This window comes from Dysidea avara, chromosome 4 (assembly GCF_963678975.1).
Source record: "Dysidea avara chromosome 4, odDysAvar1.4, whole genome shotgun sequence".
Lineage (NCBI taxonomy): Eukaryota > Metazoa > Porifera > Demospongiae > Dictyoceratida > Dysideidae > Dysidea > Dysidea avara.
This window is the reverse complement of record NC_089275.1, coordinates 19,106,916-19,122,098: the sequence shown is the minus strand read 5'-3', so window position 1 is coordinate 19,122,098 and position 15,183 is coordinate 19,106,916. Positions and strand designations below refer to the sequence as shown.

Genomic DNA, 15,183 nt, shown 5'->3' with positions numbered 1-15,183 from the left:
ATTATTTTTGCATTGCGTCACATGGTAACAGTTTGGCGTGTGGGTAAATCGTCGGATAATCGTGATGGTGCCAAGATAATGCGTTACATGTACAGTACTAAGATGATTTTAAAAAGTGAGTGTACTACTTTGTATTTTCATAAAATGTCACATCGTAAGTTAAGCCAGAATCTCGGCCAGAATACAGTAGAAAGATAATCCGTCTGAACGCATGCTGAAAGGTCACTGTGGCCAGCTCGCCCTCGGGCCAGCTCCGAGGGTGTGTCAGTATCCGAGTGCGTTTGCTGTGTTTACACCATTCTGGCAATATAAGAGGTGGGCATTACGAGCCTTCCGTAGGTGAGGAAATGAAAGAAGCGAGAAACGATACTGAAACAGGTTGAAAGAGGTGAGGCCTACCTTAGTTTAATTATAATACCTGAGAGTATCCATCATTTTGACAGCCAAATTTCATACCAGACTAAAACGTGGCTAGGTATGAGTGATTCTTTTCATGTAGTATTTCTATGTTTCTGATTCTTTTTCCTGTGCTGCTGCTGGACTACTCAGTACCAATAGTGATATAGCTTTGGCAAGATCTGTAGCTATTACATTATCGTGGGAACTTTGTGAGTGTCAAGGTGAGTGTCTTAAGCCATGCATGATTTATTTGTTTGAATTTATGGTGAGAACCGCTGCAATGTAACACAAGTTGCCAACTATTGGCAGGTACAAATTATTGGCACTTGTAAATTATACCGGCAGAGTATGGAATATATGAAGTTACATAAAACAATTTTGTATTGGAAACCAGTATGCTTTATGTCTAACCTGAATATCTCTTGAACAGCTGGACTCATGTTTGTAAAGCTTCTGTGAAACAGAGTTATCCAAGGACTGTATATCCCACAAAAATTTTACAACGAACCAACAAGGCACCAGAGAGGTAATCACTCATGACTTTGTAAAGTTTGTTGATAGTTGGTCAATCACTGAAATATGACGTGCCGATAATACGTACCTCATGCCAATAATTGGCATGGGCATGCAATAATAATTAGCACACAATACGCTTTGTGATTTCACTTATAACACGATGATTACTCACATGAGGTAATTAAAATTTGGTGTGCTAAGAGACTAAAGACTGCTCTATTTAATAGCTCAAACTGGAATTTTGCATTTCATTATAGTGAAGAATTACAATCGCTAGACAGTGTGATGCTGATAACTGTGACTTATGTTACCATGTGTTTTTTCTGGCCACAAATTGTTTGTAAGCGTAGCATGTGCAGTAATTTTGATGGTCCCATTGCTAGGTGTTATAATCTTTACTCTGCAGTATATACGTTTATCTTCACAGGATGTTGAAACAAAGAATTCATTCCTTTCTGCAACACCATCATATCACAAAGCATATGGTCAAGGTGTATGTGTCTTGTTTTACTATAATGGTAAGTGGTGTAAATATCATTGCTGCTGAAAAAGAGTTCTTGTGGCTATGTACAGAGTGCACACCGTACGTATGTGGATCATGCATTAAAGCATCAGTTTAAGCATTTTGCTTGTCTTTTCACCTAGTCACTGCTCTAGTAAATAATTATTAATATTTGTTGGCATGATGCAAATCCCATGACAGCTACTTCATTGATTATTTACAGTATGTAAATTTTTTGGATACATATCCAGATTGTAAACATGTAATAATTTGTGTTATCACGCTGCATAGATTTCCAGTGGACTTACAATAACACTGATATTTCCTTATCTACCATTCATGGTTAAGGTATGTATCAGCATGTGTGACATGTTGAAGTGAATTTACCGTAATTCATCATACTACCAATTTTATCACTATACAACAACTTGAATAACAAATAGTTCATGTTGATGTGTATACTGCAAGGACAAGACATACAAAGCTAGATTCACTCAGGTTCAAGCTCTATAATGGCTACTGTATCTTTTATTATAAAATTCTAGCAGATTTTTAGCATATTCTACAGTATATAAATTACATGCACTCATTTTTTTATCATGTATATGTATGTCCAACTGCTGTGATTACTGTACAACAAAGAAGTAATGTACTGTAGATGGGTTCTGAACGCACTCTTATGCAGTTATCATAAAAATCTATTGATGCATGTTATAGTTATATTCCAGTGCATGGGCAATATCATAGTTATCACCCAAATCCGAGATGAAGCTGAGAACAAGGGTGAAAAAGACATTTTGCCTGAGTGTACCAATGGGAAAGAAATCACGAAATATTGTATAGGTATAATTCATTCACTCAAATAGTGCAAACATGCATCATGAGTTCTAGACGTTAGTTAATGTATCTAGGCACTTGATACATGAGTAGGTACTGTAGGTACGTATGTGACCAGATTTGCAAAAAGGTACCCTTTTCACACACAAATTTTGACCCATTTTTTGAACTTTGAATCTTCATACATAACTCTTTGATCATGGTGTATAATTGCCTGAAATTTTCAATGAATGTTGCTACAGTATTTGGCTGCAGTTTGAGGAGCAAGTTAATCAGTATACATAGTCAAGTGTTACTTCATTTTGTTTGCTGGTATGTAAAATCATAGATATACGACTCTTACATGGATTGGAAATGGCATCACGCACCCAGTACACTACCTGCACAATTGACGTCACTGGTTAGATATGAGGTGCGTTTCGCTTGTTACTGCTTAACATTTCTCTTCACTGTAGGCCATCAAAGTGGGTTTAGTAGAATATGAAAGTTCTCTAAGGTTGAGCAATACAAGTTGCTTTGGTGGAAGTCACTGACTGGCCTCTTGCCTTTCCCACAGAAGAAACTCATCTTATTGTGCTGTTTCAGTATCACTTCTACACCATTGTATATTTCTGTTCTTGTAACAGCTGTGTACACCTTCTGGTATTGACGATACATGGCTTTTTAGAACCCCTTTGGTTATTAGAATTGAACAGTATGGTTTGTAAGCCACACCTATAATTTAAATGCTGCATATTTCCTTGGATACAACTTGGCTAGGTGTTGTTGTACTGTCGTGTTTCTATTTTCCTGACTTTGCACAGCTGCTGTCTAGCGTAACCGTTTGTCTTTCAAGCTTTAATCTAATGCCAAAGCTGTGGACCAAAACTAGTAGGATGACAGCACACTTCACTCTTAAGTTCTAAATCACTCTCGTAAAACCTTTAAAAACTTCATTAGGGGCCAATTAAATTAGTATACGATACAAATTACGGAAAACACCCGTAACATTCTAAACAAGCCTATTTCTGGCGCATGACGCCATTTCTAATCCCTATTAGGAGTCGTATATCTATGGTAAAATGTGTGGAAAAGATACCTTTTCGCAAATCCGGTCACACATGTCTACAAATAAACCAGTTGCTATAACACACTATTAATTGCTAGCATGTATATACAGTAGTTCACTAACTGCTATTTCAAATTTTATGTAAGTTATTGTGTACATACAGTACTGCTCAAACGAGTGCGAGTGATTAAAAAACTTGCTAATTAAAGGGTGTGGCACCCATTTTGTTCATGCATATTCGTCTCGTTTTTGTTTGGAATGAATTGCCACGAGTGCCACACCTTTTAATTAGTGACTTTTTAAATCGTTCACACTCTTGTGAGATAGCACTACGCTTGAGCAGTACCATAAAATGTACATGCTTATAGTAGCTGTTTTGTACGTGTAACTACATTATGTTATATAGTTCTTACTACCTGACGTTGGAGATAGAAATGTTGGTATGGTGGGCATACTTATGTAGTGAACTAAATAGTAAACCTCTACTGTTAGGACGATATGCTGGATTTATGGCCTCTTCAATGTATTTAGGAAGGTTATGTGGAAGGTATGAACAGCATCTATGTGCGTATACGTACATGTAGTAAAAATCTTTCCAATTGCTGTATACACACTAATTCATGAATGGTTAGCAGAGAGGTCACATGTGAAATAAATATAATTATAACCAAGACTGAATTCCATTACAGTACTCCCTTGATTATCCGCACACTTGGTCATTCAAACAGTAGAACTGACTGTTTTATGTCTAAGGTGTGCATCCTATTTGGGCAATTGAACAGGGCTCTGCATATAAATGAATGGGCTTCAATAATCTGAACTTTTTGATTATCTGAACATGTCTGGGGGGTGGGGTAATCTAGGGAACACTGTATTTGTGACCCGCTGAATGAAAACCTGGATAATTCTGTTTTAGAGATAATGCCATTAAAACACATTAAGTAAAAAACTCCTGTACATAAATAATTTTATGCAATGTTATAATCACTTCAGTAAACAGTGAAGGAAGACTCAGATTGAAATATCTACTATACCAATGGATTTTCCTCTTCATGGAAAGTAGTTTGGTTTGTTTCTGTACCATGGAGCAAACTTTTGTTAAGTGCTTTTGTTTACATTGCGGTAAAACGTAACTTTATTGTCTCCACTTTTAAACTTAAACAGCCTTCTTGCTTGATAGCATAGGTGTATTTAGGCCAAAAAACTATACCTTGATGAATGCCCGTTCATGGTGAATAGAATGGCACAACTTCCATAGCCCATTGTACTCAAGATTTATGATCGGTTAAATGAATGCCTGTAAATTTTTTTCTGTATAGACACTGTACAAATCAATTGTTTTACTATTCTTGTTGTCTATCGCTATAACTACAAAAGAAAAAGGTTGAAACTTTAACAGCCCATTAGTTTTTCCCTCTTAACAACAAAAAGTCATTAAATGAATTTCGAGGAAAATGCAAACAAGCTGGGTTTTCACTCAGCGGGTCACATTTACTCTTGGCATAATCAATATTGAAGCATGAATTGTGATTTTATACTCATATGAGCTAAACATTCAACATGAGCAGCCGGATGGTATTTTTCCATTTTATGTATTGGATTGGCTAGTATCAAATATAGCTACGTATTTTGTTTACTTTTCTCTTTGTATTTTAGTTACTTTTGGGGTTGGTTAGCTGATACACATAGCAAGAAGACCATCTTGATGTACAGTGGAATATGTGTAGCATTCTCCTCATTGTTCTTTGGGTTCAGCATCAACTTCTATATGGCTGTCATCTTCAGATTTCTCACTGGACTATCCAACGGTAACACGTGTAATAACTAGTTATGAAGGTATTTAATGTGTTATTCTTTTAGGAGTTGTTGGTAATTCAAAGGCTATTGTATATGAACATTCTGATGACATAAATAAGGTATGTACATTACTGTATGTGACCATCTTAGCAAATGTGGCATGGTGAACATTAATTCTTCTTTTTCATGGTCACATCTAATATACATACCTAGTACTTACATTGTGACCTTAATACCCGAACTAAACTCTTGATTGTGTTGTATACCATATTTAGTCAAACTCTGCTGCACTCCCGCAGAGCAGTGCTATTTAAAGTGTTTTGTTGTTGTTTTCATCATACAGTATTGTGTGTAATATTGTATAGAAGGGATTCTTACAAAGAAATATTGACCAAAAACCACATTTACAATATGCTTTCATGCCGATGGCTCCATGGCAGTATTGGTTACAATCTTCAGTACAACCTGAAGTACTTCCATTAAGTCGCTACAGAATATATTGGACTGACTTACTTATACTGACTGGCATACCGATGCCATATCATCATACAATCGTAACTTAATAGTGGCCAAAGCTGCAGGTTTAATTTTTCAACTGTTAGATGTTGCTTCAAACTGACATTGCACGTGCCTTTTGACATACCGCAGCTAGTATACATATGTACATACAATGCACACATCATGCTCTTACATATACCTTAGTACTCCTTGTGCCATTTCTTTTTTTTCTGAAAACACAAGGTGTTGATTTGTGGAAACTCACTGATAGCTTCTTGTTGCCTATCACTATAAATTGTCTGTAATTCTTTCACCATGCCTCCAGGAATCAAAGTAAGAAGATTGGATTAAATGTCCACTAGTACACCCTGTATATTTGCAGGTGTAGGCGACCTTCCTTTTTTCACTTCTGTGATCCTTCCTTTTACTTGAAATCATTTTTTTGTATATAATAATAAGCTGCAAACATTCCACTGTTGTTATTTTTGTAGGGATTCGGAATGTCAATAATGGCTGCATCATTTGGAACTGCTATAGTAGTGGGACCAGCAGCAGCAGGTTAGTGTAGAATAGTATAACCGTGCAAATTTTGGAGGGAAATGTTTCATGAACCACTTTTTTCCTTGTTTTCAAGGAGGAAGTTTTTCGTGTGCTGTTTTACAAAGTGGAAACTGTTGCAAATTCACCAGAAATTTGATGCTACACACTTGTCTCCAAAAAATTAACTTCATTGCACACAATATACACTCTCTTTGGTGATATGTAAAGAGGGCATGATGGCAGTTGGCCATGTGATCACAACTGTCTTGGTGACATGGCTAGCATGTACAGATTCCAGCACTACAGTTTTTTTTACATCAAAATTGAGCATTTAAAGTTTGGGTAACTTTGCTGCTCCAGCTACAATCCGCTAGGATGTGTGTAAACAATGCATTTTTTGAGAAATGCATCAAGTAAATATTTTGAGGGGAAATTTCACGAATAGTTGTCAATTCACAAAAACCGTGAAAATTTTTCTGCTTGAAAAATCACTAGGCCGTACCTAAAGCAGCCACCTAGTCAGTGTTGAGGCAATTACTTTTTAAAGGTAACTCATTACATATTTTTTATTACTTGCAGCTAAACTATTTAGTTACAGTTACATATTACCCATAAAATAAAGTAACTATAATAATATTACATATTATATTACTTTGTGTCCACAGCCCTAGGCTGTCACGTGTGCAACTACCACCTTATCACGTGACATGATTGCGTTGTTGGACAATGTGTAAATCTTGGTTAGAATTTTAAGAAGCTGGTGAATAAGCTTCATTCATTAATTCAAGGTAGCTTTGTTACTTCATTCTGGCTAGGTGCTACTCAGTGGATTGCTAATGAGATTAGTAACTTTGTTACTTATAGTAATAATATTAGACTGGTTACAGTAACTTCACTACTTAGGTAACACTTTACATTTGTAAGCAAAGTAACTTGAGTTATATTACTGGTTTTTATAGCATATTTAGTTATAATACTTGATTACCACAAAAGAAATAATTATTATGTAACACATTGCATAAATAATGCATTACCCCCAACACTGCACCTATATAGTAAAAATGAATTTAGGTTCAATAGTGTCCAGTTAGTTCTGAATGGTATTCTACGTATAAAATTTCAATTAAGGGTGTAATCTTTATGGTCACTCCTCAATTTGTCTGCACATTGCTCTTCACATAATTATTCTGGTGACCTCTTATGTGAAACTTTCTATTAAAGATCAGTTGTTTCCTTGCAAGAGAAATTTTAGTGCTATATTACATTCATTGTAATAATTATAGTTGTACCTACATACAGTAGACTATATGTGTAGTGGATAGCAATTGGTACTACCAAGACATGTATAATTGTTAAATGTTCATACGTGGTATTCATATAGGTCTATTAGCTGATCCAATTGGACAGTATAACTTGCCTCCAAGTGAGTGTGCATGTGTTGTTATTTGTGACGAGGAATAAGAGGGTATATTGTATTATTTACAGTATGACCTGCTCAGTAAAAACTGAATTGTTTGTACAATTGTGTTTTTGCTGGTAACCACATAGTGATACACTTTGCCATACATTAGTTCCAATAGTAAGAGTGCAATTTATCTCAAATCGCATGGTTACTCTAAAGATAACAGAATCTCAGAAGCAGTTTACTGTATTGCCTCAACTTATGGCAAATCTCATATAAACAGCTGAGTTGCAGGATAGAAAACATCCTAGGTTCAAGTATTCATAGCATCAGATGAAGCCTGCAGTATGACAACAGAAGCCATCTTTGGTTGCTACTTTAACAAATAGCCAATCACGACAGAAACCTTGTAAGTGTAACAACTAATGCTATTTATTCAGAAGCTATTTAGTGCTGAAAGGATGTTGCAATCATCAGTTAATGGCCCCAGAGAACTGGATAGATGTTCACAAGTGTACTTTTGTAATTGCACTTTGTGAATTTCTGATTATTACTCATACAATTATTCCCCAATTGCTATGCATGTGTGCATGCATGAGTGTGTGTTTGTGTGATTAATAATTTACTTCTGTTAATTAAATGATTCTTAATTAACATACATTTAAATAAAGAAATGCATGCCACACAAATAATTTTGCATCTGAAAACAGTAAAACAAGGCTCAAATTGTTATTGTTACAACTTATTACCCAATACCCACCCTGTTTTTGAAGAGTAGGAATATCTTTGCTTCATTTCTACACCATTGAGCTTTATTACATCGCAGTAAAAATGTCACTTCATCACCTTAAGATTCTTTATTGTAAGCATGGTGAAACTTTAACAGCCCATTGGCTAAATTTGAGAAAGTAGTCGGGTTTTTGCTCAACAGGTCACATAATTACAATGTCTTGTGCAATTTTGTTTAACATAATGTACACAACTGTTTCAATTTTACTAGATTCCTTTTTGGAGAAATTCCCCTACTGTCTACCAAGTATGTTTGCAGCATTTCTGTGTGCAGTGGGAGTTATTGCAGTTGGTTTTCTCCTGCCTGATAAACCTGAAAAACCTGATAAAGTGTAAGTTATTAGCAGAAGCATAGGACACAACCACTATCACATATGCAATATCTCTGTAGTTGTGTCTATACTCATGAAGTGCAATTGTGACTGGATTTTGGAAAAACGATCCAAATCGCACATTAGAAGTTTCGAGATAAATGGTTTTAAAGAATTGAAGCCAGCATAACTCTCCAAGGATAGCAAGCACGCGTATGAAATTTACACAAAAGATGCATCAATCTGTTACCTTTCAAGCCACTTCCAGTACTTGTAGCTGCTTGTACAGTTTCCCGCCAAATAAGATAGAAAATCTGAGCAGTTGGACGAGCGAAGTAGTATCACGAGTGCTCACAAAGGGGTGGGGGGTGGTGGGGAGGGCAAAAGATAGGCCTCAAAATGGAGGCAGACCACGATTGGAGTCGAGACATGAGATTACAGGGCTGTGCTGACTCCTTAGTGGCTGATATGTAGCAAAATCTACAGAGAACACGTCCGGCCAACATTATAAGGCTGTCCACCAGTAAACCACTGATTCATGCCAAACCAGGTCCTTCACAAGGCCTGAAACCACCATTTGGGCACTCCACACCACCCAGAAAAGACGTCTATTAAAACCAGCCTCGTGTAGTTTGAGTAGTGCTGAGGGTCAAAACTTGTAGTACGATAATGTAGCTATCCACTGGTGGTGTTAGTTTGATTTTGCCTGATGTGCGATTTGGTTCGGTTCTGTATAATCTGGTCACAATTATACTATAACCTTACATACAAGCATGTGTAGCTTGGTACAATACTTGAAGTATAAGCAGTAAAAGCTGGACACGCATTTGTATTTTATAGCAAGTCTTACAAATTGTGTAAAAATAAATCTCACCCCCTGTATACCCCTTAAGGCTTAAGAAAAAAACAAAGCAAAAAACTAAATTTTGAATGCCCATATGTCACAAACAGCTAGTGTAAATTTGCTGTGTAGGTTGCCCTACCTGGTGGACGGTGATAATGCAAAAATGGTGTGCTTTGGAGAAGGGACCATGGATACTATGTATTCATGATATTGAAATCGCATTTTCTTTCTTCCTGTAAACATGCACACAATGTGACTTTCTTGGCTGCATGGCACACTACCATGTGTCTTAACAGGAATTTTAGTGGCTGACATTGATTATAAATAATTTAAGTTTTGGTTGTGGGTAATACAACAATATAACAACTATGTCAAAACAATAAGGTAGTACTGGTATAGATCTTAGTAGCAAAAGCTTTGATGATAACCATTATAGCTATTATAACGCTGATTCAGAAATACTATCTGAATAACTGCCTGTGTGTATCCCTTTAGTGTCAGACAGCCATCTTATCAACGACTTCACTGAATTGTTAAAGTGGCTTTTTTATTTTTCCAAACAAAATACTTATTTGCAGTGCATTGAATGCAATGGTGTAGAGGAAGACTTGCTGAAAAGTTTGCCCACATTCCTGTCAAAACTACAAAGATCCAGTATTAGGACATTGAACTGTTAATGTACCAGAATAAGGGTGGATCGAACCCAACCCTTCTTTTTGTACGTAAGTCTTACTTTATGAGGTGATGGCAAATTGTCTTAATACCAAAGTCAGTTCTTCAGTCAAAGAATTACTTATTACAAGACTTGTAGTGGCAAACACTCTTTATGTCTGTCTTTAGTACTAAACCGCTTAAAACAATCACCCCAGCATCTCTATGTATATGATAATGGCCTATATTATTGTGTAATATTTCAGAATTGCATTTTACAAAGCTTCCATGGTACAATTTAACAGTGAATCATTGCTGGAGAGTGGTTATTTGCTATGAAGTTGCTAGACTGAAGCAACAATTACCATGCCTTAGCCCCTCTCCTTTAACAGTCTGAATTTTACCCTGCAAAAATTCTGGAGTTGGAATCCTGCTCATGAAAACTTTTTTTCTTCACTCTGATTCCTGTTGGTGGTGTGGAGAACTAAAATGGCAGTTTATGGTCTTGTGAAGGGGTGATTTGACAAGAACCAGTGGTTTACTGCTGATAACATTGGCCAAACATTTTTCTGTTGATTTTGCTGCATATCACCTGCTACGAAGCCAGCACAGTCATGTAATCTCTTGTCTGGACTTCAATCATCCATTTTGAAGTCTATCTCTTGCCCACCCCACTGTCCTCCCCTTTGTGAGCACTCATGACACTACTTCACTCATCCAACTGCTCAGATTTTCTATCTTATTTGACAAGAAGCATTACAGGCAATTACAAGTACTGGAAGTGGTCTGAAAGATAATAGATTGATGCATCTCTTGAGTAAATTTCATACATGTGCTTGCTATCCTTGGAAAGTTATGCTGACTTAAATTCTTTAAAACCGTTTATCTCAAGACTTCTAATGTGTGATTTGGATCTTTTTTCCAAAATCTGGTCACAAATCTTTCTGACAGTACCAGTTTTATTATAGCCACTAACTTGTAGCTCAATTTTCAAATTACCCGGGCTATTAATGTGTTCACCATGACCTAGCAAATTCACTGGGCACCATTCAAGGTATAGGTATAGTTTTATCCCTGTATTCACTCATCCGTACAAGTAGGTAGGTGTTACATATGAAGAAAGTACAGGCATATTGCATAATTGTGTACAATACTTCTATCTCAATATAAACAAACGCATGTAAAACACATAACGTTTTGGAGGCAATTAAGATGGCTACATAAATTTGAGACTTGCTTTACTTGGTAACAAATCATTTAAAACTTGCATAATGTATTCTTCATAGCAGCCAGCCATCATTTTACCATAGTTGTTCAATACATTTTTATATTATAAAAAAATACGTTGGTGTGAACTATATAGCTGAAGGTCACATTATTATTGTGTGAGTGCATGTGTTATAGGAATATATAATTTGTGCAGTGTGTTTGGGAGATCTATACAAATCTATCTTTGTATTGCTTACAGCAATGAAGATGATTCATCAATAAAAACTGGTCTAGAACCACATGATCAACCCAGTAATAACACATATGAAGTAGAAACTGACCTAAAATCAGCAGAAGATTCCCCACCACAAAGCACATCAATACAGGGTGGTACTGAAGTAGTTGATAAAGATGATAATGAAGAGGATACAGTAATTATGGATGTGTTTTTGGTTGATGAAGGAGAAGCTGTGATAGTAAAAAGATCGTTGAAACTCAAAAAAAGATTAAAACAGTCCAAACAACACTTGGCATCTGGTTGTCAAGTATTTCTGAGCTTAATAAAGTACAATATTCTAATATTGAGTGTATACTTACATCAGAGCTACATACATTTATCCCTTTTCTTAGAGACAAGGTGACATTTAGTACAGTGTTTTTGTATGGACTCTTTTCATTTGCTACTATTGGATTCGATGAGTGTTACTCATTGTGGGCCTCTACTGATAGATCACTAGGTATGATATAATTGTATATTATTGTATAGTGGTTATTTTACATGAAGTTTAACTGTGTTATTAAAAATATTGTTAGCTGTTGTGCATGCATGTATACGTATGGATTTTAATTTTTCATGAATGGTCATTTCTTTACCTCCTGGGAAATTCACTAATCATACATACTAAATATTTAGCTACATGCACTGTTATGTAGGGGTAAGTATCTAAACACTGATCATGAAGAAAAAGTTTCTAGCAAAATTGAATGCATTACCATTTTTTTTAAAGCATTCATATACGTATGCTTCAGCACTTGTAAGCTCCTGATGTACGTAGTCCTGACACAGATCTTTTAACACACAGTTGTTCAATATAGAGTTGTTTTCTATTGAGCAACTGCAGCAATATTAGTATGTATATATACATGATATACATAGTGATAAGTCTTACAAACATATTTCACTGTACAGGTGGATTAGATTTCACTCTCAGCAATATTGGTACCACCCTGGGTATAGTGGGAGTGCTGATGACTCCATTATCACTGATAGTGTACAATCCGGTAAGTTGAGCTAACATACTGTACAGGATGGGGACAGGAAAATTGGAGGCTATAAAGTGGGACAGGATGATGGGAACAAAAACAGATAAACAATGAATGTGTGCAACGTATGCAGTACTAGTGGAGCCTCAACACCCATCTATCAAAATACTGTAACAGAGCAGTCACTTCCTAACAAAACAGTCAGAGTATCACAAACTTAATCAAAATTTTAATAACTTCATGACTACTCTATTACAGTATCTCAATCTGTTATGAGCATGAACAAAGGTGGTAAATGTGCTGTACAATTCTCGGATCAACCATTAGCTGCAAATGTATATGATATATCTTCATTGTGTAGATGGATTTTGTTTGTTGAGTTGCGGAGTCCTTGTCCCCCAGTCCTGCTTTTATCCCACAACAAACATACTAATATTACTGGTCTTTTTTCTGTAAGGGTGTTTTGATTTGTTAGGGTCAACTTTGTATCATAATTAATATATTGTGAAATAGACAAATAAATTCATACTGTTGTCTCCCATTACGATGGTGATATTGTTGTTAGTACACAAGACTATAAGGTAGAGCGAGGATGAGGTTGAGTGTCATAACAATGATATCCAAGTATAGAGGGTGTATGTACCTATTTTATATCCCAGTGTCACAATTTTAAAGTAAGCTCATAAGATTTTGTCTAGGTCACGAAGAGATTTAACTTCATTGCTACTAGACAGACACTATTATACTGTAGCAATGGAACAATTTTACGAAGCAACAGTGTCCAGGTAAACAATACCAATCATGGTTATGATGCCATGAACTAGTCTGAATGGCTGCACTGCAGGGTGATAAGTTACTTATCGTTGGGTCTATAGTTATCATCTAGCTGTATAGTAGTTATCACCCAGCACTGCACTTTAACACTCCCACACACTGGAATTTAATTACACTAGCTACCTATATGTATGTATGGAAGGTACATGTAACAGAATAGTTATTTAAAGTTATTGTGTGTTTATGTTACAGATGGAAAAGAGATTCGGCACTATAATGGTGAGCTTTTAGATGTCTGTATAGCTATATAGTAATAAAATTAACTTGATTTGTTTCCTACTGTAGACATTTCTGATCAACAATTCAATTTTAGTTGTTGTCGTACTTCTCTTTCCATCACTTACATATACCAGTGGAAAGTATGTACAAACTGTTTGTACATTCAGAATTTTATATTTTACTTAATCATTGTTTGCAGTAAGCCTGTGTTGTGGATTATCCTGATTTTAGCATTACTGACTATTCGCTCAACTTTAAGCAATTGTTTTATATGTCAAGCACTCTTCATTAATAACTCAGTTACACCTGATAAATTGGGAGCAGTGAATGGTCTGGCAATAACAGTGACCAGTTTGTTCAGGTTAGTTGTACTGACAACTACTGTACTTTGTATACACAATGCAAATTCACCTACATGGTATACATGCATGTTTATACACACTCACTCACTCACTCACTCACTCACTCACTCACTCACTCACTCACTCACTCACTCACTCACTCACTCACTCACTCACTCACTCACTCACTCACTCACTCACTCACTCACTCACTCACTCACACACACACACACACACACACACACGCATACTTATGTACATTCACACAACGCACGTGCACACTGAATAGAAACATCATTACTTTTATCACTTTTTCCAGGACATTTTCTCCACTGATGTTTGGTGCCCTTTACTCCTTATCTCTGTCAGACACAACTCAACATATTGGATTTCCAGTGGATTTTCATTTGATATTTATCCTGTTCTCTTTTGTATTTTTGTTATCATTCATCATAGTTGCTTTCTTCCCAAAGAGACTGGAAAAGCAACAAAAAAGTACTACTAGTACTTAGGGTTATTTAATATGTAAATTTATTTATTTATTTAAATTAAAAGCTAATAATTCATTTACATTATGTCATATACTATGATGTCATGACATTTTCTGGTTTCCAGTCAATGCTTTTATGATATAAATGACACGGCGTGATCATTATATTATCTTCTTAATACTATATAGTATGTTCACGTTGAGCTGAACCCTCAAAAACATTTAATAACTCATGGATACAATTGCACATGATCTTGAAATTTGGCTCATTTCAGTCATTTGTAGTACTGCTTAACCCACTAAAAATATTTCAAAATCTTTTTGTTCAAATGTTTGACATAATGTTTATGGCCAATCAAAATTTTCACAATACATTTCCTATGGGGAAGCCATATAAGCACAGTGTCCATTACAGCCCTTTCCAGAACTTATAATGGAGCCAAACTGTACGTGTCTGTTGTTGACACCTTTGCTGTTACCAACAATTATCTGGTTGGCTGAAATGTTAACTCTGTTGAGAAAAAAATCCACTTAAATTTTAGCTGTTTTTCAGGATTCAGCTCAATGTGAACATACTATAATAGTGGCTGTGTCATACAGTACTATACAAAATTGAAACTGTCATACAACCAAATCTTTTATTTTGTACATGTACGTAAGTTGGAAAAAGGAGGTCACTCCACTTGATATACA

General features: G+C 35.8%; 1 protein-coding gene across 6 annotated transcripts; it reads left to right on the top strand.

The window, feature by feature from the left end:
• Positions 1–14,630, top strand: LOC136254052 (uncharacterized). 6 transcript variants are annotated; one of them, XM_066046709.1, is made up of 19 exons: positions 137–388; positions 444–475; positions 559–620; positions 1,343–1,433; positions 1,709–1,765; positions 3,709–3,742; positions 3,795–3,849; positions 4,959–5,110; positions 5,163–5,218; positions 6,089–6,155; positions 7,519–7,560; positions 8,540–8,660; positions 11,603–11,908; positions 11,974–12,080; positions 12,533–12,624; positions 13,633–13,659; positions 13,726–13,799; positions 13,859–14,020; positions 14,320–14,630. In XM_066046709.1, the coding sequence occupies exons 4-19, from the start codon at positions 1,344–1,346 to the stop codon at positions 14,510–14,512; spliced, it is 1,635 nt and encodes a 544-aa protein (XP_065902781.1). In that variant the 5' UTR covers positions 137–388; positions 444–475; positions 559–620; position 1,343; the 3' UTR covers positions 14,513–14,630. The 6 variants fall into 6 exon arrangements, with proteins under 6 accessions (XP_065902780.1, XP_065902781.1, XP_065902779.1 ...); XM_066046707.1 differs by having other exon boundaries at positions 550–620; XM_066046705.1 differs by lacking the exon at positions 444–475 and having other exon boundaries at positions 137–378; positions 500–620.
• Positions 14,631–15,183: the final 553 nt, after the last annotated feature.